The 22,648-nt window shown below is 52.4% G+C and overlaps 10 protein-coding genes across 17 annotated transcripts; 5 read left to right on the top strand and 5 right to left on the bottom strand.

Moving 5' to 3' along the window:
- The first annotated feature begins 224 nt into the window (after positions 1-224).
- PV05_01529 lies at positions 225-3,664 on the top strand. 6 transcript variants are annotated; one of them, XM_013466534.1, is made up of 5 exons: positions 225-1,459; positions 1,541-1,801; positions 1,849-2,892; positions 2,950-3,146; positions 3,226-3,664. In XM_013466534.1, exons 2-3 carry the CDS (start codon positions 1,748-1,750, stop codon positions 2,455-2,457), a joined length of 663 nt encoding a protein of 220 aa, XP_013321988.1. In that variant the 5' UTR covers positions 225-1,459; positions 1,541-1,747; the 3' UTR covers positions 2,458-2,892; positions 2,950-3,146; positions 3,226-3,664. The 6 variants fall into 6 exon arrangements, with proteins under 6 accessions (XP_013321988.1, XP_013321987.1, XP_013321990.1 ...); XM_013466533.1 differs by having other exon boundaries at positions 1,592-1,801; positions 1,849-3,146; XM_013466536.1 differs by having other exon boundaries at positions 1,849-3,146.
- Positions 3,665-4,070: 406 nt separating this feature from the next.
- Positions 4,071-5,963, top strand: PV05_01528 (uncharacterized protein). Its single transcript, XM_013466531.1, has 2 exons — positions 4,071-4,238; positions 4,316-5,963. Exons 1-2 carry the CDS (start codon positions 4,143-4,145, stop codon positions 5,879-5,881), a joined length of 1,662 nt encoding a protein of 553 aa, XP_013321985.1. The 5' UTR covers positions 4,071-4,142; the 3' UTR covers positions 5,882-5,963.
- Positions 5,964-6,022: 59 nt separating this feature from the next.
- Positions 6,023-7,550, bottom strand: PV05_01527 (uncharacterized protein). Its single transcript, XM_013466530.1, has one exon. It carries the CDS (start codon positions 7,331-7,333, stop codon positions 6,635-6,637), a length of 699 nt encoding a protein of 232 aa, XP_013321984.1. The 5' UTR covers positions 7,334-7,550; the 3' UTR covers positions 6,023-6,634.
- A 1,165-nt stretch (positions 7,551-8,715) lies between these two features.
- PV05_01526 (uncharacterized protein) lies at positions 8,716-11,027 on the top strand. Its single transcript, XM_013466529.1, has 2 exons — positions 8,716-9,161; positions 9,219-11,027. The coding sequence occupies exons 1-2, from the start codon at positions 8,974-8,976 to the stop codon at positions 9,967-9,969; spliced, it is 939 nt and encodes a 312-aa protein (XP_013321983.1). The 5' UTR covers positions 8,716-8,973; the 3' UTR covers positions 9,970-11,027.
- A 571-nt stretch (positions 11,028-11,598) lies between these two features.
- On the bottom strand, positions 11,599-13,088 carry PV05_01525 (uncharacterized protein). Its single transcript, XM_013466528.1, has 2 exons — positions 12,770-13,088; positions 11,599-12,709 (listed from the first exon to the last, which is right to left on the bottom strand). Exons 1-2 carry the CDS (start codon positions 13,015-13,017, stop codon positions 11,776-11,778), a joined length of 1,182 nt encoding a protein of 393 aa, XP_013321982.1. The 5' UTR covers positions 13,018-13,088; the 3' UTR covers positions 11,599-11,775.
- Positions 13,089-13,247: 159 nt separating this feature from the next.
- PV05_01523 lies at positions 13,248-16,280 on the top strand. 2 transcript variants are annotated; one of them, XM_013466525.1, is made up of 3 exons: positions 13,248-13,498; positions 13,557-15,756; positions 15,807-16,280. In XM_013466525.1, exons 1-2 carry the CDS (start codon positions 13,290-13,292, stop codon positions 14,407-14,409), a joined length of 1,062 nt encoding a protein of 353 aa, XP_013321979.1. In that variant the 5' UTR covers positions 13,248-13,289; the 3' UTR covers positions 14,410-15,756; positions 15,807-16,280. The 2 variants fall into 2 exon arrangements, with proteins under 2 accessions (XP_013321979.1, XP_013321980.1); XM_013466526.1 differs by having other exon boundaries at positions 13,557-16,280.
- PV05_01524 (uncharacterized protein) lies at positions 14,873-15,907 on the bottom strand (the record flags this gene model as incomplete). Its single annotated transcript, XM_013466527.1, has 1 exon — positions 14,873-15,907. The coding sequence occupies one exon, from the start codon at positions 15,905-15,907 to the stop codon at positions 14,873-14,875; it is 1,035 nt and encodes a 344-aa protein (XP_013321981.1).
- Positions 16,281-17,381: 1,101 nt separating the features above from the next.
- Positions 17,382-18,137, bottom strand: PV05_01522 (uncharacterized protein; the record flags this gene model as incomplete). The annotated part of the gene is made up of 1 exon (XM_013466524.1): positions 17,382-18,137. One exon carries the CDS (start codon positions 18,135-18,137, stop codon positions 17,382-17,384), a length of 756 nt encoding a protein of 251 aa, XP_013321978.1.
- Positions 18,138-18,697: 560 nt separating this feature from the next.
- On the top strand, positions 18,698-18,976 carry PV05_01521 (uncharacterized protein; the record flags this gene model as incomplete). Its single annotated transcript, XM_013466523.1, has 1 exon — positions 18,698-18,976. One exon carries the CDS (start codon positions 18,698-18,700, stop codon positions 18,974-18,976), a length of 279 nt encoding a protein of 92 aa, XP_013321977.1.
- Positions 18,977-19,213: 237 nt separating this feature from the next.
- PV05_01520 lies at positions 19,214-21,006 on the bottom strand. 2 transcript variants are annotated; one of them, XM_013466521.1, is made up of 3 exons: positions 20,611-21,006; positions 20,362-20,550; positions 19,214-20,312 (listed from the first exon to the last, which is right to left on the bottom strand). In XM_013466521.1, exons 1-3 carry the CDS (start codon positions 20,942-20,944, stop codon positions 19,369-19,371), a joined length of 1,467 nt encoding a protein of 488 aa, XP_013321975.1. In that variant the 5' UTR covers positions 20,945-21,006; the 3' UTR covers positions 19,214-19,368. The 2 variants fall into 2 exon arrangements, with proteins under 2 accessions (XP_013321975.1, XP_013321976.1); XM_013466522.1 differs by having other exon boundaries at positions 20,362-21,006.
- Positions 21,007-22,648: the final 1,642 nt, after the last annotated feature.

Genomic DNA, 22,648 nt, shown 5'->3' with positions numbered 1-22,648 from the left:
GGCGGTGAGGAATGCAGGGAATGGACAAGAGCCAGCGGGGGCGTTGAGCAAAGCAATAGTCCATCACCGTCACGAATGCACATATGCCCAACTGTGCTCGAATCACACTCAACATGCATGTCCTGGCTGTTCGGCGTGCATGCGGGGTTCCTTATCAGTGATCGACCAGGTCTGGCCTGCCTGTTGTTTGGTCCTGCTCACACTGTCGTTCTCTGAGACGTTGAGGATAGGATGCGATAAAAGGCGGTGAGTTGTGCGTCCTGCATGTGCAAAAAGTTTAGTGGGCGGAGAAAATTCGGCGGGTTCATAATTGCCTAAAAGGTTAGGGGCCCTGGATGCTGATTTCGGCAAGATATCCGACATTCGCCTTCAGTTGCCTGGAATTTGCTGGCCTCGAGGCCTTCCAAAATTCCCTGGTCATGTCCGAAAATTTATCTCCAAATTCGGATTCCTGGCGACCACACTTTTGCCAAGCATTTTGTCTGACAAGCTACTGTTTTTCGATTGGACGCTCGGCGAGCGGTGTTTTTGAAGGAGAAGTTCCGTACCATCTCGCCATGGCCCAGGTTCTTGACAAAGCATTGCCTGTGGGCTTGGCTGCTTGACCTCTGTACCGGGAGAGGGCTCCTGTTCTTGTCATGAGTGAGGATGAGTTTCTGCCTCTCAAGGTCTGCTTGTGGTAGCCGAGCAGGTCGATGAGGGTGCCGAGTCCCGGCTGCCTGTGGAAACGATGAGTTGAGTTTCATTCATGCACGCAGAATCTTAGGTTTTCATTGGGAAGGGGAGGTATCCACGAAACGGTGAGCAAGTTAGAAGAAACAGCCAGGACATGCGGGGAGTTCGAAAGCAGCATATGCATTGTCGATCGTTGGTAGGATGCACTGTACGGACACATCAGCTTGAAAGCCCGAACACTGGCTGCGAGTCATCCTGTCAGCAGATATGCCTGCAGGAAACGGGATAATCGAAACGACTTCCTGCATTGGTCAGACTGAACATGAATTCCTCAGCTTGTAGGATCGAGCTTTTTCGGGGAAGAGGCGCGAAATGTCGGCTCATGGAAGGATTTGAGCCTCTGAAATGGGAGGATCATGAGATCGTTGTCCAAAATCCGCCGGGCAGGGAATGTCTCGCAAGACCGGGCGGCATGCAAGAGCTAAGACTTGTTACAGCGGCCTTGTCCACCATACCGAGCATGCGAGCATGCCTATCATCTCCAAGCGCCGAGACAGTGGGGAAGTTCGGTGGTCCTTTTGAACGACCACGTCCACAATGACAACGTCAATGCAGCTCAACGAAGTTCGGAAAGAGCTTGGTGCACCAGGCGGAGGATGTGCAGTCTGTTTTGTAAGACTAGGTGTGCTCTCTTCAAGTCCCCCAAATCAAAAGGGAGATACTGTACATTCATCAGCAGCCATGGCATTGAAGAGAGAAGGTAGTGTAGAATGGCACCCAAATGGTAAGCTCAGAAAATGACCCGGATAAACATCGGCTGTCGTCTCCATCTGCAGGCCACCATCATCTCACCTTTCCTACCTAGGTATCTTTCCCATCGAGGCATCTTTACGACTACTGACTTCTGCCTCTGAAGCGGTCGGACTACCGCCTGCTAGAATCTGATGCGGCCGTGTGCCGGCCGGGTTTTGTCCTATGTCCCTGATGGCTCGTACATTATGAGGGTGCTCTCTGCTGTACAAGAGTATCATACTGCACTATTATCGACTCTCTCGTGACCCTACTGATTAAGATGGCCTTCACACGCTCGTATAAGGAATCGGACAAGGATGCAATGGTCCATATTGTAGGTCGCTCCCCAAACTGCGCCGAAATCTCACTGATAGCCTTTAGTTCCGAGAGACTGCAGCACCGGACCTACGAGAAGCTGGCGACCCTGTCCTCGATTATGGCTCCTACCTCTGGTGTCGTCCTTACTTCATGTTAGAACCTCAGACTTGCTACGTCTTAGATGATGGCACTGGCCAGGCAGTAGGCTATCTCCTTGGGGTTCCGCATACGCCAACATTTGTGCAAAAATATAGGGAGACTTTCACTCCATACATCAAGTCACGAGGCATGGAGAAACCCGGGCCAAACGAGCCGGTCGGCTGGAATGAAAATCTACCAAACGCATTGAGGCATATCATGTACAATCCACAAGGAATGCTGCACGAAGAATGGCCTCAGCTGATGGAGTCATGGCCTGCGCATCTGCACATTGACATCCTACCAGAGTTCCAAAGAAAGGGGTATGGCCGACAACTGATTGACTTATTCTGCGATGTTGCTCGGAAGCAAGGCGCAAAAGGTGTTCATCTGGGGATGGCAGCAGCGAATGACGGAGCCGGAAAGTTCTATGCCCGCCTAGGGTTCACCCGATTCCCTGTTGTTCTTGATGATGGAGTCAGTGGTGAGCAAGGCAGAACTCAGAACACCATCTGGCTAGTAAAATCGCTTTAAACATCTGCCGGCATGTCACTTGTTGTGGGCGCTCTTGATCGAAAGCTGACGTCTATTCACTGTTTACAAAAGATAACAACGCAGGTCGAGCGCTTTGGTGGCGTGTGAGGCTTGTCACATTCCGTTGTGGTGCCTGGCGATTGTAGAGATCTTGTGTCTCTTTCTGAAGTCTTTCCTCGCCTGGGATCTGGAGAGGCAAGTATAAGAACCAATATCAGCAGTAGGTGGACAGCAACAGTTATTGGCCATCAGACACCGGACATGAGATAGCGAACACGAGAGGCTGTGCAAGGGTCCCGAATGGTCAGCCAATGTTAGGCAGGGCGCAGGAAGGACACCTCAAGCAACCTATTTATTCCTCAGACAACACGCCTACAAGAGAGACAACAGCGAGCAGCAAGATACAAACTCTTGACACACCTTGAGCACTTAACTGTATTGTTTTGTCTCCTTTCAATATTCTGTTAGGCGACTTACCGGCTGATTCCTAAGTGAGGTTGCCCACGACCCTCGGCGGTCAGGCTTTGTCGCTTGATAAGCCTCTGCTGGTAAAGGTGTTTGCGATGTCCTCTGATCACTGGCCGATGATCGCCGGGGTGGGCGCTGGCGTCGCCGCCGCCGCTGCAGTGGGCCAGATGGTTGTAGCCGCAGTGGCACTAGGCCAGCAGGACGCTGGTCAGGAACATACAGTGAGTTCAAGAACACCAGACGCCTACTAGCCTAAGTATAATCAGTCAACTGACACGTCAATTCTTTCCTCTGGGCTAGGGCAAGGAAATTGCTGCCATCAAGCAAGACCTAAAGCGGACGCAGGAGATGCTTCGTAGACATGGGCTTGATACCCACAACGTCCCTTCCTCCAGCAAAGAACAGCGGGCAGAGACCAGGCAAATCCCATCCAAACAGTGAGCGACTTGAAGAAAATGGAAAGGCGCTGCAAGAAATAGTGAACAAATTGGTCAGGCAGAGGGTCATCTGTGACAACATATGCCGGGAGAGCATGGAACATCCACGTAACATCCACGTCGCCAACACGGAAGAAGAGTGGACAATCGCAGGAAAAGAGTTGGTTCATCCGATCGGTGGAACAACGTGGAAAGGACTTTATGGGGATGAGGTGAATAGTACAAAGTAGAATAACTGGTATTTAGCGCCCTCGTGGCCCTCGCTTTCGTGAAGGGTTTTGGTATGGACTCTTGCTTTATCCTCATTGAGTACTCCGTACGTCGTATGTCACTTCCAATGGCAGGTAGCCGTCGGTATGACCTGCTTGAACTTGAAACAGCATGTACTGTGGTTATGTGTACGGAGGGTCATCCTCCACAGGGTTGGCCAGCCTTGTATTCAGGCCCCCAACTACGGTGCGAGACCGCGGTGATAGTCCTGACAATCCCCTGTTCTGCTGCGTAGCACTGTACGGTCGTAACGGTATAATCACTACCAGGTAAGCTTTGCTTAGATCAGAGCCGCAAGCTTGTCTTAGAAAAGCTCTTACTCATACACACCAGCGCTCATTGCGGATGGTCAGCTCCTGGTTGACTGGCTAAAAAGGAGTATATCTTGTCGTCTTTCCTTCTCGTCCGTGCAGACCAGTCCATCTCCTTCTACACCAACGGCGTAGGGCTCCTTGTTTTAAGGCCACACTTTCATTTAGATCCTGTCCCCTCATTCCAACACCAGCGACCATGGTATTCTTCGCAGCGGCACCGGCACCCGAGCTGCCCACGAAGGATATCTTGTCATGGATATTTGACGCTCCAGATTATGATGTGAACAAGCCGGTAAGACACCTCTCGGCCACGATGCCGTCCGAAGGGACACAGAGAGACCTCCGAGAACAAACTATCTGACCTTGCAGATCTTACTTGACGCATCCCGGCCTCAGCGCTCCATCTCACACCTGCAAGCCCGCACGACCATACGCCAATTGATAGCCGGCCTTCGCAACATGGGTGTACGGCAGGGTGACTGTGTCATCGTCCACTCCTTCAACGACATCTACTATCCGCTCCTGTTTCTCGCCATCGTCGGCTCGGGCGCAATCTTCGCAGGTACCAACCCGGGATACACCCCTCTCGAACTCCGACACCACGTCAAAATCACTCAGGCCAAATTCCTCATCTGCGAGCCCGAGCTCCTCGCATCCTTGCTGCAAGCCGCGAAGGACACCGGTATCTCCAAGTCGCACATCCGCATCTTCAACACTCAACCTACCCAGACCTGTCCGGATGACATCGCCAGCTGGACCGAGCTGATGCAGCACGGGGAACAAGATTGGGTGCGCTTCGACGACCTAGACACCTGCACCAATGCGACCGCGGCACGTTTCACCAGCTCCGGCACGACGGGCCTGCCCAAAGCTACAGTGACGACGCACCGAAACCTGATCGCTCAGCACGAATTGGTCTATGGCATTGCCAGCCCAAAACGCCCGTACGAAATTGTCCATCTGTTCGCGGCGCCATTCTTCCACGTCGCGGTTGCTCCGAGGGTGCACACCACGTCGCTCAAGAACGGCGAGACTTCGTACATCATGCGGCGCTTCGAGCTGGAGCCGTTTCTCGCCAATATTGAGCGTTACAAGGTCACCGAACTGTACATTGTCTCCGCCATGGCTGTGGCTATCTGCATGTCACCGCTGATCAAGAAGTACTCGTTACTGTCCGTTAGGCAAGCGCTTGCCGGGGCCGCCCCGCTGAGCAAGGAGACTCAAGCAGGGATTCGGAAGTACATGAGACACGACGCGCCGTTCACACAGGTGATGGGCATGACAGAGTCCACGTGCATACTTACCTGGTTCGACTACCCCGAGGACGACGTGACAGGGTCAGTTGGCCGGGTCCGGCCAGGCATTGACGCGAAACTGGTCGACGACGAAGGCAAGGACATCTCCGGGTACGACGTCGCGGGGGAGTTGTGCATCAAAGGTCCGACGGTGATCCGCGAGTACTTCAACAACCCGGCGGCCAACAAGGAGAGCTTCGACGACGAGGGCTTCTTCCATACAGGCGACGTCATGTACTGCGACGGACGCACCCGGTTGTGGTATATAGTCGACCGGAAAAAGGAGATGATCAAAGTTCGTGGGTTCCAGGTGGCGCCGCCCGAAATCGAGGGCGTCCTGCTAACACATCCTGATATCGTGGATGTGGCCGTCATTGGTGTGCCGGCTGTCAGCGAGATCGACGGCGAAGTGCCCCTTGCTTATGTCGTGCGTAGACCGGGAGTGAGTGACGCGGATCTGACGGATCGAGATGTTGTAGAGTACGCAGGCACCGCGCTGGCCAAGTATAAGCGCCTCGAGGGTGGAGTGCGGTTTGTGGATGTCATACCCAAAAACGCCTCGGGGAAGATACTGAAAAGGATCCTTAGGGAGGAAGCTAAGAAAGAGAAGGTGAGGACAGGAGTAGGCGCTAAGTTATAGATTGGTTTACATCGGTGATGATGGCGGGGACGAGGATTTTCCTCGCTTTTTGCATCGTCCTCGACGCCTTTGTAGATCTCGGGATTCTTTTCTTTTCGATTTCGGAAAACCGGTTTTCGGGGGAACGTTTTCTGTTGAGAAGCTCATGGCATGTGATTCCGCTACATCGAAGCCCAGATCCTCCATCGTACGTACCCGAGTTTCCGTCGGGGATGAGGGGGATACGAGTGACAGTCGCCTAAAAGGAAAGCTGATGTTCATCTCGATCAGCAAAAAAGAGTCCGAAGCTAAGTATTTGTGGAAACCTCCGGATCGATCATCGCGCAACGGAAACATGTTTCTGTAGAGAGAAAGACTGTCACTGGTTCCATTTCTAAGGAAAGGTTGCGTGGCAGACACTGCATTGTACGGACGCCTCTCGGTCGACGTACGCTTTCGCCTGCACAAAGCCACTAGTACCTTAGTTTGCAACTGGAGCTGTTGCTGTCCGTCCAAAAGAACGCCTTGCTGATGACCATACAAGGCCGCCCAGTACGTTAGCCATATCGGCAAGAACCCTTTGCACGAAAAAGCTATGTAAAAACCACCCAAAACGCGCTGCGTCGGCATCAAAAAAAAGACTCTGGTCTTTGCAGCGCCGTGGACTGCAAAGAAAATCGTAAAAGATAGGTGTCATTAGGTTGCGTAATCATCCAGGTTGCGGAATATCTCTCGGCATGCATCCATCCAAGTATACGGATGACCGTTATTTTGTCACGTCGACAGCAGGTTGGGTGCTCCTTTCAGAAACCGACAATCGCAGAAACTCTGCCGCATAACTTCATTCCTCAAGGCCACAACCTCGTCATGCAGAGCATGCACAAGGGAAGTCTGCACATGCATCTTTTCTTCTTCTCTCTTGCAGCGTGCTTGGAGGTTTTCGATAAACGCCTTCTGTCGATTCCGGCATTTTGTGGCGGCTTTCCGGTTCAGCTCCAGTTCTCGAGCATGCTTCTCGGAGCGTGGAGTGATGCGGCTTGAAGCGGATTTCCTGGGTCTCGCTGGAGTGTTGCGAGGCCGGTATGAATCGTTGGACAGGTCGGATGTTGCCAACGACAGCCTTCGAATGGCTCTCTGACGGTCCACGGACAGATACTCGGACAGAGTGGAATCCAGCGAGCCATGCCTGCTGAGATCTGACGAGCCATATTGGCTTCCTGGGGATTTGGAGGCTTCCGATGTAGAGGAGGAAGCATGTAATTCCTGTGGCTGGACGAAGCGAGGGCCTGGGTCGGGTGCGAATGCTGTCGAGGACAGCTCTGCCGTTGATTGCGAGAAAGGATCCCGACTCTCAAAGACAGATGTGGCCTCGAAGTCCAAGGTATGGGGAGATTGGAAGTCGGGTGGCACCGAGAACTGCCACATATTCACGTTATTGACGGGTGGTTGAGGGAAGCTCGTTTCTCCGTCCATAGTGGTAGTCTGAGGTTTGGTGGGGTGTCAAGTGATCACTTGGGTCGGTGGTTATGTTAGACTGCTTCGAATGTCATCAGCATTCGACGAGGAAGCGCAAAGATAAGGTGGATGAGGTTTCTAGAAACCCAGCCTATGTTGCAGTAGACCAGAAAGACCTATAAACGTTGCACTTCACCGGTGTCGTCACCAAAGGACAAGCGACGCCACATGCGTGTCCAGCGATTTCAACGCATGTGTCTGCACTGCCGATGTCTTGAACATCAAAGCCCGGATCTTTCAACCGGCCACCTTCGGACGAGGTTCCCTGGAAGAAACGCACGATGCTGCGGGGAAAGACTATTACTGAGCTAGAGGGGTAAGCATTCGCTACACGCTCACGACACTGTCCGATGGACGAAGGACTTTGCTGCAGAATAATGGTGCTCCGTGCCGCTGTGCAGGAATCAAAGGAAGCTGACAGGGGGTGCCTTGAGAGAGGCTAGTTCGAGCCGCATGGACTTGTGAAGTCGCCCGGATACAAGTACCAAAACAGCTGATTGGAGCACCGCAAGACTATCGCTAGGTACGTGGATGTGGTTTCCGAGCGGCCCACCTCCTCAACGTAGCGCAGATGTCATCGTGCAGAGCCGAATGCACGCCTCTGGCACCTACTGGAAAGGAAAAGAGAATGAATGGATGGTTATGGATGTTGGGAGGCATCTTGGGCGCCTCTGGACACAGGACGTGTAGCACTGCGGACTGATATATCCTTCTTCGAGCCTCTCCGGTTACCACAGCGGAGTTGCACTTCCAGCGGCTGATGATTGGTTGAGCTTAGTCCAACCGCTGAGGACTTGTCTCGTCGTCGTTGTTCGCCTTTTCTGGTCCTCAAACACCAACCATCGCACCACTTGTTCTCGACCGACCGAACGACTTAGGCTCACTAGGCCAAAGTGCGTACCCGACCTGCCCCTCGCAGTCCAGATGAAGCATCTACAGGGATGATCAACTATATCCAATCCAATGCCCGCCTGCAACCTTTCTCGAGAGCCGAGACTGATATCCTTCATTGACAGGAGTTAAACTGAATGCTTGGACTAACACAGTATCCCTCGCGTGGCACTAAGTATATGTGTCCGCTCCTCATGCACTCAGTTTCCGTCCACCAACCTGCCAACGGTTCCAAAGACCGGAACCAAGGGACCCACGATGCACTGCCCACACTGCCCTACACAGGTACCTCGCGGAAATCCTCCCAGCACGAGCCACTTCTATTGCCACAGAGTGCGGAGATTCGTCAGTCACCAACCACTACTAGACGTACTAGTACGTGAGGCATGTTGAACGTACCATTCACACCGTCCCATTGACATATGGGAAATAACTCCTGCCATCGCAATCCTCTCCTTCCCCACAGTGTGCAAGTGTTCCTGAACCTGCCTTCTCCGTGCTCGTACTTCCTTATGATGTCAGCGGCCAAGACTGAAGCCTTTCAGATCTTGTATCTAGAATAAAACAACACCAGATGTTGTGTCTACGTCGTGCAAACCAAGCAGTACCTCGTACCACGTGAAGACACAATAACGCTAACCATCTGAGACTGGGTCTCCTTTGCGACTGTTGCGGAAAAATAAGCCTTAACCCCCTTTGCATTGAGCATGTCGAGAACAAAGTCAGGAGCCACTGGGAAAGGAGGTGGCGGCCGCAAACGGCGGACACGTAGGGCTTGCGATCGGTGTCGTCTCAAGAAAGCAAAGTGTGACGGCGGAGTGAAATGCGGAACCTGCAAAGCAAACAATAGTGCTTGCACTTATACTGCTCGAAGAGGTCGAGAAGCCAGAAGCTAGTAGGCGATCCCAGGATTCTTGTCTTCATTGTGAGAGTCACTGACCTTTTTAATCAGTTATTGTCGGATGCGTGAAGTCTTGGATGAAGCTCTTCAACGGTTATATTGGGCATGTCGACACAAGATGGAATTCCCCGGCGAGATCCCGGATGAATCGACCGGTGTCGTTACCACAGAGGCAATTCTTAATGGGCTGGGTTTAACAACACCGGATCAAGACGATTCTACATCGCCAGTGACGCTCACGCAGCATCAATCTTCCACGGAGCACGATGATACACACGAGAAGGGCCAACTCTTGGTAACACCTCCAGCAGAGTCAGGCTTCGCCCAGAACGAGTATTCAGCAATCCCGCAAACCCCGATGACCATATCACCCTCCACATACGCCCGCCAGATATCTACTGTTAGCCCCTCGCTACATTCACCCACATCGAGCAAAGTCGACTTGAATTTGAGTATGGACACGCAACCACAGGATATCCTTGAATCGCCACAAATGTCGACATGCGAGCCACACCCGAGGCTCGAACTGCAACCTGCTCTGAAGGGCCCCGGTCCCGGCTTGAACGCTGATTCCTATCTTGATGTGGACGCTTTTTTGGATACAAGCTCTTGTGATTTTCCCAACACTTTCCAGCCGGCTGACAACTTCGGGGAAGCAATGCATTGGGAGCCTCGTCTTCAACAAGCCCAAAAGTTCTACCTACCAGAACAGCAAGCCGTGGAAGGCACAGTTTCTGACGGCTATCTTTCTCCTTGGCCTGGCTCATTGGCTGCAGCTTATCAATCGGTGGATCCTGTCTAATTTTCGAAACCCTTTCGTTGTGTAATGGAGTACGGGGCAAGCGGATTTCCTTCGTCGACCATGGTATGCTAGAGCGATGGGAGGCTAGCGCTCGTTTTCATGTCCGCACGCGGACGATTTGTACAGTCCTACAATGCAGATTCTTGTTCCGGGTGTTGGGACAGTCACTTTTCTTTGATATCCTGAGAAGCCTTCGCTTAGCCTTTGGACAGTGCATCATCGAACTACCGATCTCTCTCGGGAGTTTGGACAGTGGAGAGAAAGGATGACAAGGGTGATATCTTGCAGGTGGGGAGTCTTCATCTCCATGCCTGCCTGTTGTACGAGTATAAGTGCGGATTTCTCCACGGTTATCGCTTGAGACTCTCGTGTTACAGGCCACCCAGTCGAGCTCGGCAAGGCGCAGTTTCGACGATCCAGGTAGGGCATGGTTTTGGACAATCAGAAAGCCGCCAATCTACAACAAATCTGATATATCCGCAACATGTCCAAGACAATATCCTCCAAATTCGGTCAGATCATTGTGCGAACAAACCTTCAACAGCTCGACACGGATCTTCTATGGACGGGGCTGGCACGTACGAAGGATAGGGGGATAGAAAAAGTGTTTCTGGAAGTATGTGGTACATGGTAATATTTACCTTGAACCCGCAAATACCAGCCGCAGTGGCGCCAGCGACCTGAATGCAGGCCTCGTCGCGAAACCGTAATCTGACGGTAGCTGACCACGAGGTCCCGGAGAAAGGTACCATTCGGTCGTGGACGACCTTCTTCCTCATCCAGCTCTTTTGGACATGCAATGTATGCTATGTCACAACGTCCGGCGTCTTTTTGATTGACTTTGAAGGGCTCTTCTTGCCACTGGCTTCACCTTGCATCGGGGGACTCTTGCAGTGTACTCGTACCAGTCTGGACCTCAAAAGCTCGTCGATCGTCAAGCGTCCAATATGGCCAGATAAAACCCTAGGAGTGGCGAGTCGGCGACCTCGCGTAGGCCCGGATGTTTGCCAGGGTCTCCTCGTTGAGCATTACCCTGATTGGTTTCCCTGTGGGCACGGGTGGGATGCTCACTGATGCTCTTTCGATCACAACCCATCAGCGGCGATCAGAATTACGATTTCGTCTTGACTAGAGGTCGACCAGGTGTGAGGATCATCACCCCTCGCTGTAATATCTCCACGGCCTACGACGAATAGTATTGATTTTCGCGGATGATGCGAGAACAGAGCGTGTCCACAGCACACTGACTCGTAGATGACTGATCCAACAACCTACCTGCCTACCTTAGGTAGAAGGGCTTGATCGTCGTAACCATTTACGAGTAGAGCCTCCAGTAGTACGAGCTACATCGACGGATCGTTGTTCCTTATCGCCTGTGATTGACCACCCACCCCACCACCACCAGTGACAGCCGTAGCGGAACGGCAATGCTTCCGACGGCTGTTGTGGGATACATTATTCTTCAACCCATCAGAGCAGCCGGCGCACTCCGGGCATTTCTATTGGCTCTGCAGGGGCCGGATTTATTTTTCGTTGTCCCCACCACTTGCATGGATGCAGCCTGTGTAGGGGTCCAAGAGTCCCTGAAAACATACAGCTATACGAAATGATGTGCAGCGCATGGGGCCCAAGAATTCCGAGTACAGCTACGGATAGAAGGGCTGTGAGATAACGTGCAGTGCAGGTACTGCAAAAGGACGATGGGGCCTCGTTTTATCGACCGCATGTGAAAGTGGAAGTGGAAGGCAGGAATGCGGCACCCGCTGATCTGTTCGGACTACAATGGCATATCCGACTGCGGCGTGACTACCACTTCTTGGGGGCAGAGACTATGGTCCTCGAGAACGACGCACTGGCTTGCTCCAACTTCTTCTGTCTTTCTCGTGCGACGATGCCCGTCCGATCTGTCACGGGCGTGGCGTTGGCGATCTGGTCAAAGTCGTCGTAATCTTCCTCCCCCGAGCCGGACTCTGCATCAGACTCTGCAAGCGCTGCTGGAGGTTCTGTAGTCAGCATCGTAGCCGCGCTGTCGGCGTGTCCTTGCTGCGGCTCTCTCTTGCGGTTTTCCGACGGAATGGACTCGGAGAAGGGCTTTGATGCCAGGATCTTGCGGCGAATTTCTGCCATTTCGGCCTCTTCATCCTCGTCGTCCTCATCCGGTGGAAAACCCAGTGGCACGCCTTGCTGATGTGAGGTGCTGTCGTCTTCGTCTTCCGATTCTTCTGAGTTCCTGTCGTCATCTTCGTCCTCATCCTCGTCCTCGTCTGAAGCAAACACCTCGCGTCTGTTTGAGTTGCCTCCGGCCCAATCATCATCGTCGTCGGTCGGTCCTTTGAGTCGACTGTCCGAGTACTCCTTCTCCAGTTTGGCCAACCACGTCTCCTCCGCTTTCTTGATCTCATCTTCGTCCTGACAAGCGGCATATCGCTTGAATAGCTGCGAGTTGATTTCCAGAAACGGCTTGCCATACGGGAAATGTCGTAGTGCCACCTCCGCCCAGTCTTGGTGGCCGCATATGCAGAAGCACGCGGCCAGTGCTTCGACGCAGTTCAGCCGCCATGGTCGGCCGTAGTTGACGGGATTCGCAGCCACGAGATAAGGTAGTAGCCGCTCACATTTGCCACCGATGCGTGACCAGGGAATTTCTTGTACTCGGACCCATGAGCATTCGACTACGGCTGCGCCGTATTGTTCCAGTAAGTCCTTATCAGCGGGGGATAAGACTCGCTTTGCGTTCGGGCTGAGAGGGCTGTCAATCACCAGTACACAACTTTGGGAAGGAGTTGAAGTTGGAACTTACGAGATGACGACACCAGGATACTTCTGGCCGATGGGTAGTTCACGCATCATGCCAAAGTGCATGAGCCGTTTCCCACTGCATCTTTTCGAGTCACAGTGGCCGAAATCCCAGCATGCTGCTTTGAAAGGAGGGCGCTCACTAGCGCCACCATCTTCGCCTCCAGGTCCTGTAGAGCGTGCTGTGTGTCGAGGTTTCGTGGAGAATTTCTTTGCCTTGGCGGACGAGTTGTCTTTCTTGTGGCGAACCATGTTTCTTGGTACTTGCGACCGCGACGTTTTAGACGGAGAAAGGCGAGGTTCAAGATGTCAAGATGAAGTTGTCATAATGGGGATGTCATTCTTGCATGACCTCAGCGAAAGGCGAATATTTGCGATAAGGCTGCGCAAAGATCTTTATCGTCACGTGAGTTGCCGAGGTTTTCCCGCCATTGTCCGGAGAATACGAAGGACAATTCTTTGGTCTGAAATTTGGCATGGACGAGCAAGTCACCTACTGCTTCTCACAACACGCAAGATTCACAATGGGTCTCGCTGTGCTTCCTCCAGACCCCGAAGAGGATGTGGTGGTGGTGCAAAGTCCCTCTGACGATGTCGACAGCCCGTCAGACAGTGATGTGTCGATGTATGACGAGGATGGTCGACCATTGAAACGTGCTCGACTGTCGCCCTCAAGCTCGCGAAAAATGGTCCTTCCAGGTGAGATCATTACCGAAGAGACAGAATGGATGAGGTAGGTACCACTGTTTTGCACGGTTTTGAGAGTGCGCCATGTCCTGACCGCATTATAGAGGACACGGCACTTATACGAGCGACGCCTCCACAATAATGACCGCTACCCTGGCAGGACCATTACGGCAAACGAACAAGCTACTCTCCGTCGCACCTCTACGAGCGAGATACACTCCTGAAATAGGCGACTTGGTGGTTGGACGAATTGTTGAGGTTCAGAAGAATCGTTGGAAAGTGGATGTTGCAGCTCCTTTACTAGCACAATTACCCCTCTCATCCATAAACTTGCCGGGCGGTGTCCTGCGACGAAGAACGACTGCAGACGAACTTCAGATGCGAAATTATTTTCAGGAAGGAGATTTACTGGTTGCGGAGGTGCAACAAGTCGGAAGCAGTGACGGGACTGCAAGTTTACACACTCGAAGTCTGAAATACGGCAAGTTGCGCAATGGCACTTTTCTCGCCGTCACTGGCACAGGCGGCGGAGGTGGAGTAGTGCGCAGTAGGCGACAGGTGTTCACTATCAACAGCGGTGCGCAAGGAGGGGGTGACGTCGACGTCATTCTGGGAGTGAATGGATACATCTGGCTGAGCAAACATGTCGAACAAGCCGAGGACCAGAGCAGAATGAGTGGCGGCGTCAGCATCTCGAATCTCGACGACGTGGTCAGCAGCGCAATCTATTCTAGCCAGAATGATAAGATCGAAGAAGGAACGCGGAGGGAAATTGCACGGATCGCAGAGTGCATCAGAATACTTGCGGAGAAAGGCGTGAGGGTAGATGAAGATACGGTCATCAAGGCTTATGAGGCTGCTGTCGATGCTGAGATGAGCGTAGAAAGTCATGACGGAGCTGGGACGGCATTCAATGACGAAGTGCGGAAACGAATCATCGACGCGGCCACTCATTGATCGATATAGAGGTATCTGTCTGATACGGACAGTCGATTGCAGCTATCCTCGACCTCCAAGCTGTAAGCCGCAGCCATGCTTGCGGCGGCAATAACGATGGCAACATATCCGACGAGCATTCCCATGATTGATGCTGCAAGTAGCCAAAGAAAGAACCCTCAGCGCTCAGCAGTATGCTGACTTCTTTATCCAAGCACCCACCCGCTATCTGTCAAACACCAAAAGATCCAAAATTTTTGGACCTTCCAATGTTAACAGCATCGTACCAGGCTACCAGACCACCGGCCGTTCCCGGCAAAGTCGTGCCTTTTCCTCATCTGTGCGTCCGTACCACCAACGCCGTCATGTTATCAGTCCTCGTATTCGACGAAAGCAACCTCCTTTCTTGATTGTAAGCCAATGAGCTATGAAACAAAGAGCAGAGCACTCGCCAGCAACACGAGGGAAGAAAGTGGGAGGCACATTAACATCTTTCCAGACTCTGTGAGCTTCCTGGCCTCAAGAGCCTGGGCTCCAATGCGACTTCGCCATCGCTGGCTTCAGTGTGCGAAACCTGCTGCATGTATAGGACAGGATGATACACGGCGAGTATGGCGGTCGCTGTCACCATCGGCCCTCCTTCAAACACATAGACACACCATTCTCTGGTCATCAGGTATCCGTCATCACCCATCGCGAACTCGACAAGACGGAAGACGGTTCGGATCTGTTTCCACAGTGCACACCGTGTCAGCTTACCATCAGAATCATCAGCAGAGAGGACCGAGAGGATACCAACCTGTACAAGAATTGAAGCAATCCAGACTCCCGTGATAACCTTCTTCGCACCCGGCTGCAAGCTGACATCCTTCATGTTGTTGACCCGGCTTTGGAACATGGCAAAGACGGTAAGGAAGCCGGTAAAGGTGATAACCTGTAATGCTAGACCAACGAGAATGACGTCGATTCCGACCGTCCGCAGAGTGCCTTTCCAGCTCCCTGCACCCGCAATACTGCTGCCGCCACCTTGCGTGTTGAAACTGGTAAAATCGGAGATGATGAAGAGGTAGCCGAGCCGTTTTGGAGATAGACCCCAGAAGACCTGGGGTCTTCTCCCACCACCGCCGCCTTCTTTGTCATCGGCAGGGAGGTTGAAACGGATCAGCCTTGTCATGAGGAGGTATAAGCTTGCACAGACGAAGACTGGTGCAATCACAATGCAGGACTGTGAGCAGGCGTACCAGATGACGGACATGGGCCACGAGTGTCGGTACTCGATCGACAGGATGCGCATGCCCCATCCAGCTAGCGACATAATGGCAGCCACGAACAGGCAGATTGTGTATTTGTGCCGGATTGGTTGTTTGCGTGAGTAGATCATGCTCAGGTACATGTGCCAGACTGAGAGGATGAGATAGAAGGTGGTCAAGACAATGGCAAGGGCCAAGGAAGGGTTATAGGAGTACGGATCGATCTCGTCTGGGGAAGGGGTATCGCGCCTCGTGTTGAAGGAGGCCATTCTGCGCAGGGTTTCCTGGACTAGTGACCGACTGAAGAGGTTGGCTTCGCTCGATGGGGCTTGTTTGTCAGTGCCAATTGCGAGGGGCTGATTGTTGAGTCGGGAGGGATGAGGCTGAATTGGTTTTGGCTTTGAGGCTGTTGGGAGCAAGGTCACAAGTCTTGGTGTCTAACGTTAAGACGCCCATACAACCAAGTGCATATAATCTGGTATGAATGAAGCCTGGTATGGAGATGGCAGGACAAAACAAGCGGGCTGCAAAGGAAGTATTTGAGAGTACTCTGGACTTGATCTTTCAACTGGGACGGGGCCAGGGAATTGGTCGAGAAAGAGCCAGCTCTCTATATATGCCAATTTTGTATCATGAAGCAAGAGTACAAGACACTTGAGAGTGTGGCTATGGAAACGATCCACTCTCGGGAGAGGAATACGTGCCATACGTGATGGGAACCCATGGCTCCCAAGCAGCAAAAATGCTGCAGCCTGGCCCTAGGGAGAAGATGCGGAGCATGTCCTGCGGCCGTTACAGAGCCCGAAAGAGACAGGAGATGTTCATGTTGATATGATGGATGGACAAGACGTGAGTTACACCCGAGTAGCCTTGGGGAAGCCAGTGGACCTTGTCTCGCTATCCATCTTGATTGGACCTCGCCGTCCTCGCGGATAAGATTTCGCACTATGGTCCCAGCACTAAGTACATCAAGTACGACACACGTTCCCAGTCTCCACAGTAGCCCAGCACAAAGGCTTCGACGTCAGTTATTCTTATGACAACTAGAAGAATGCATCGCGAGCATCGCGACGAGAACCCTGTCGCACGGACAGCCTTGTATGGCTCAGCTCGTTGATCCCGTTTTGGAAGAGCCCGGAAACACAAACAGTAAACTACATCTCCGTTGCCACACATTCACCAGCAAACTGCCACTGCCACTCTATCACAAAGCCCTTACCGTTCGCCGCACCAAAATCAACTCAACAGGTCATAGAGTAAAGTCAGTGAATCTCCCTCTGAATTGGCCGATGGTAGAGGCCTCGAGTCGCACTCAGTCTAGACTTACTTCGGTGGTCTAGCGGTATGTATCCGGGATTCCCCCTCGAAGGTAGGCCAGTTTTGGTTGGCGGGCGGGGCCTCGTCTTCTACGACAGAGAAGGGAATCCTGGGTAGAGCAGCAGGTGTGAGCAGACACCTTGGCCCGTTGACTTTTTGCTCCCGCAATGAGGAGGTATATGCACTGTTGCGGTCGACGGACTCCCTTTTCTTTTCTTCATATAAATGATATTGGCAGTCAACAATCGACTGACTACTGTGCAGACTACCTAGTAGATGGGCCTGCTGAAATGGACAACTTCACTTGCTCAATATCGAGGAACTTCTGCACCATACTCTAAACCGCCATCCTGTTCAAGCACTGCCCCTACTAGTATCTGTCGGCGGAAATTTCTAGAAATTGGCGAAATATGATACATAGGAGGCTCAATCGTCATACCAGCCACTGGTCTCCACGTATTGGCCTTTCTCCGCCGCCGACTTTGTCTTCTTTCCCTTACGCTTACGCTTACCGCAATTATTCACGTCGGGTGCTTCAGGCACCTTCCTCATAGTGCCTCTGCTCACCCAGTACCCCTGATATGGGTGTTTGCGAGTCGTACCTGGAAGGACACGAACAACCGGACTGGAAACATAGCGTCTGCTTAGACCGGCGATCATCGGATTCGAGGTAACCCTAGCAATGTGAGGACCAGGTCGCGGAAGCATGTACGACACCGAAGGCCGAGGAGGTACGTATGAGTCCGGCGCCATTCTGGAGCGCTGAGATCCGGGCCGCGGAAGCTCATATGGATTCGCTTGCACGCTGAAGGTCGTGTACCGCGCGGAATCGGCGCTGGAGATGAAGGTTGAGCCTCCTGTGGAATAGTGCGAAGACGAGATCGATGAGCGGTCATTGTCGTCTTGCCGTCGAGATCTGATGAAGTCTGCCAGTTGGTCTGTGGTTCTGATGTGTGGTGGTATTTGCTGTTCCTCGATCAGTCGATGGTCGAGGCTGCCATACCCGTTGTCATATGCAAAACTGGCCGGACTTGTTGTGTCGTTTCGTTTCGGCACAGTAGCAGGAGGCGGTGGAGGCCGTGGTGGAAGGAAGAAGCTGTCAGCGGTCCCGGGCCTTGAAGGGGGCTTGTTAGTCATGTTTGGATGCTTCTCCGACTTACTCTTCTTGCGAAAGAATGGCATTCTTGCTGATCTGAATTTTTTTTGGAAATGTGTTGTTGGAGGATTCCTGCGGAATCTAGTATTGTTGAGAAATTAGATGAATGAGTCTGTTATTGTGGTCAACTCTGATGTGGTGGCTGATGATGAAGTTCTTGCAATGTCCATCGTCGAAGTTCGACCATAAAAAGCCCAAGGCGCCTTTGTGTTCAGAGCAGTCAAGGCGACACGTGGGAAGCAGTCATTATGTGCTGCCATTGTCCACATAGACAAACAAAGTCTTTGTGCAGCGGCCGTCTCGACTGTGGCCCGATCCATTGGTCAAACGGCGTCAAGTAAATGCTGGACGCATAACTATGTCAAATAATTCTCGCCACCTAGAGTGAAATCCTGGGGGCGCAGCCTCGTCACCGACACCACGTGATGGGCATGCAAGGCTGAACTTCTCGCTCCAGTTCTGCACTTTTTCAACTCCAAAAACCTCGTTCATTGTTCGAGCTTTACCAAACATTTCGTGACCCGGCCCTACACGCGTTCATCCGTCCCACCGACCTCGGGCTTCTGATCTGCATTTAGTCAGAGTCATGGCTCAAGGCCTGATCAAGAAACCTTCCAAACCCGCTGCGGCGTCCAAATCCTCCGCAGGCCTGACAAAGAAAGGCCGTGGCACCGTCACGCCGAAAAAGGCGAAGCTGCTCAAACAAGCCAAGATCAATAAGAAGTACACAGTTGGCCTGACAGCGAAGACGGAAGCCATGCTCGGCGAAAGGGTGGGACATCTAGAGTTGCTGGGACATGGCAGGAAGAAGAACACAGGTGCGGATGCTAGCAAGAGCGGAAAGAAGAGTGGGAAGAAACCATAGGTGACCCTGCGAAATCAAGACTCAACGAACCCATATCGTCCGCGGAGCGTTATGGGCCAGAGCCCTGGTGCAAGTCATCTTACAGCGGGTGCTTCGTGTCGCGGTCTGCGCACGGCAATGGAATTCAACCGTCAGTCAGGGTTTGGTCGTCAAGAGAGGGTTGCAACGGGTTCAGTGAGCGATCATCGCCACCGGACAAATTCCGTACAGAACCCAAACGGCCAGAGTAGAACGGGAAAGACGATTGTGCACGGCCCTGTCTGTGACTGTTATCGAAAACATCAAATAGGGCGCCGAAGCATGTCTGTCCAGTCTCGCAACGCCAGACTCCAGCAACGCGCAATTGGTATACCGAAAACCAGATATCCCGGAACAAATAGACCCGCTAGTCATCACATGCCAGCCACAGCTCGAGCAGCTTCACCACCACCCGATTCAATCATGGATTCTTGAGTCAAGTCGGCTCTCAACTTGCCCTTCCTGCCACCGCTCTCACCGACCCCCATCCTTCTAGCGACATATCTCTGAGCCAAGGTACCAACCGCCAGACTCAATGTCTCCTCGACCCACTCGCTCACCCACTCTCTTGGATCGATTCCACCACTAGCAATGATTTCTTCAATGCTCTCTGGCAAAGTACCTTCACCGCCGCTTGGTGCGTCCAACCATTCAATCCACTGTCCTGGAAGTGCTTGGGAGACAGCTTGGAAGGCGATGCCGTGAATGGGATCGTGCAAATAAACAGCAAATAAAACCTCCTCCGCGTTCTTTTCATCTGCTGCTTCTTTGACCTGACCCTCTGGCTCGGAGCTTGGGGCTGCCACGAACATATCCTTGGCGACTGGCTGGGATATAGCTTGTATGGCAAGGAAGATCTCACTATCCCTGGTGGGATTTGAATCGGATAGTGTCTCTGTGGCACGTTTGGCCGCTTGTTCGACACCTCCTCTGCTCGCAAAGTATTCTTCAGCGTATCCTTCGGCGGATGCTCTTACGAGCTTGCTGCCCTCGACCGCGCCTTTGATGGCATTAATACTTCGTCTTTCACCACTTCTCCACCAAGGACCGTCATGCCATGAACCCAGTGGCCGGCTTAATTCTTTGGAATCGCGCTTGGGCCCGGCTTCGTAGCCTCTCTGCACAACCATCAAATCACCACCTTCCACTTGCGACATGACTCGGCTGAAGACTTGGTAGATGAGAGGGTCCAAGGTCGGATAGTTCGTCAGATCGTGTGTGATATGAATTTGTAGTCGTTCATGTGATGAGATAGGAGGTGCTATCGTCTGGAGTAGGTTCTGGAAGGTGGGCATGGCCATTGATCTGAGCTCACCGCCTGTATCGTCATTAGCCCTTGCGACCCAAGTACAATGTGGTATGTGTACCGAAACCTCTGAGCAACCCTACGTTGCCTCGAACCTGATCTGCCCATTTTTGTGCTTCTTCATTCTTCTGGATCTCCTTTGCCGCCGCTTGAGCTTGGTGTACTGCAGCAGAGGCGGTGGATAGTATACCTCCCCACCATCCTCCGCCGGTCGCAGCTGCTGGTGCGGGCTCCGGTGTTGAGTCCGATTCTGCTGAACCTTCAGTCGAGGTTGTTGCTGGAGTAAAGCTTTGATGGAATGAGCGCATACTGTCACCAGATTTCCGCTGACCATTGCTAGACTTCTCTTCACTCGTCCGGCCGGGTGGAGGGGTGGCTGTGGATGTACGCTGAGGAGATCGAACGCCAGCAGCAGAAGGAGGGTTGGGCTTGAGTGACGGCGTAGCAGGTCGACTTGCAGGTCGCTGAGCCAGGTTCCCTAACTCGGCCAGCAAGTCTTGTTCAGACTGCGACGATTGAGCAGGCTGCGTCTGTTTCGTTATTCTTGCAGAGGGTTTCGGGGGCCGCGCTGTTGCCCGGTTGCCCAGATCGTCGAGCTGAGCCAGCAGCTCATCGTCTGTGGGTGCTATCTTCTTTGTAGCCATGTTGCGAAGTCAAAGATGGCTGAAGGTCGATAGGGGCCAAGTTATGGATGGAGAGATCAATGATGTCCCTGCATGCAGTCCAGTCCAGGGATACGTCTGCCAAGATCCCCATGGTATGTCGTTTTGTTTGAGCCAATCAAGAACTTCAAAGACCGTCACGGAACTACTTGTCTCACTCTGTAAATTCCTCTTCATCATTGCATTCACCAATTCTATTTGTGCCATCTTTGCTAAATCGGGAAACCCTGCTGCTAGCCAACAGAAGCAGGCAGCATTCTCAAATGTGAATGAGGCTAGCCCAACACAAGGCCTAAAGGTAGGTGCAGAGGTGAGTACTGAATGGCCGCTGTGAAAGTACACATCCAGTGGAAATGGAAGGTGCTCGTGTCACATAAGACTCGGGTCTCGTTGAATTCAATCCACCACCTCTCCCAATGAGTTCAAGTTTACAGAGGGTGTTACTATGCATCTCGTCTCCTGCATTTTTGCACTAGCCTCGGTCACACTTCAGGGCAAACGAGGCTCGTTTATACTTTGGTTCGCTCTGCACCTCGTTTGACAGCTTGAGAACTCCTTTTAACGCAGATAAGCTGCCGATCACAACGACACGTTCAACATCGAAGCCGCTTCAGCTGCCGCGAAGGCATGGCTTTTACAAATATTCGCAACTTCTGGCCTTCAGTGGCTTTCGTCGCCGTCTTTACGCTACTTACACCTTCTCCAAGCACGGCAGCCAGTCTCTTCAACGGCCAGATCTACCGAAGAGCTGCTACTTTGAGCACACCGCCACGAGTAACTTGCGACGAGGGTTATCAGTGGTCTGTAATTCCCAGTACTGTGCCCTATGTTTCCTGGGCTACGTGCTGTCCGACGGGATACAAAGGTACTTCGGCCAAGGTCGTCGAAGGTCTCGACTTGGTGACTGTTTTCTGTTGTCCAGCGGTGAACAGTCGAGACCACTGTGATCAGGTCCTTCCTCTGCAACCGCTTAGCTGCCCGAAGGGTTGGGAAATGGTCGGCGTTCAATGTCAAACTGTCTAGCTACAGCACTGAGGAGTCAGCATCTAGCCGGAGGTACGGTCTCATAAACTGCTGGTCGACGGGCAAAATGTCGACAGGTTTGCGCGAATGAAAATTCTCAGCTCGGCATCTTCCAGGGCACATTATGACCACGGTCTGATCTTCAGGGATGCCCTTTTGCATCTAAGCATCGGAACTCAACCATCAATCTTGCCGAAAGCATGTCTCGCTACTCGAAGGGCGCAATTCCACATCCACTCTAGTTCACCGGTCAGGTTCAGCTTGTAAATTGAGTGAAAAGTCGACCAGAGCAGAGCACTTGAACTCTGGGTGAGACAGAAGATCAACACCTCAATGAATACGTAGTAGGTAGGATTAGACAAACACAGGGTACACTCATTCTGAGATCGATCCTTATCTTCTCTTCGGCCTTGTCACGTTTGTTCCATATCAAACAGTCCATCTAAGTTAACAACAGTCCTTTTCCAAGGTGTCTGGGAGGTGACCGTGCTCAGGCAGTCAAGCAGGTTAATTCTCAATGACAGATTTCAAACCCACCTCTCCTTCCATTCATATACTCGTCACCTCCAATCATTCATGAACCATTGTCTTCGTCCCTCACAGGAGGCGAATTCACTTCAAGCATGTGCGTCACGATACTTCCTTCCCGTGTCATATATCCGG

Source organism: Exophiala xenobiotica (assembly GCF_000835505.1).
Source record: "Exophiala xenobiotica strain CBS 118157 unplaced genomic scaffold supercont1.1, whole genome shotgun sequence".
Lineage (NCBI taxonomy): Eukaryota > Fungi > Ascomycota > Eurotiomycetes > Chaetothyriales > Herpotrichiellaceae > Exophiala > Exophiala xenobiotica.
This window is presented reverse-complemented; position numbering and strand designations above follow the sequence as displayed.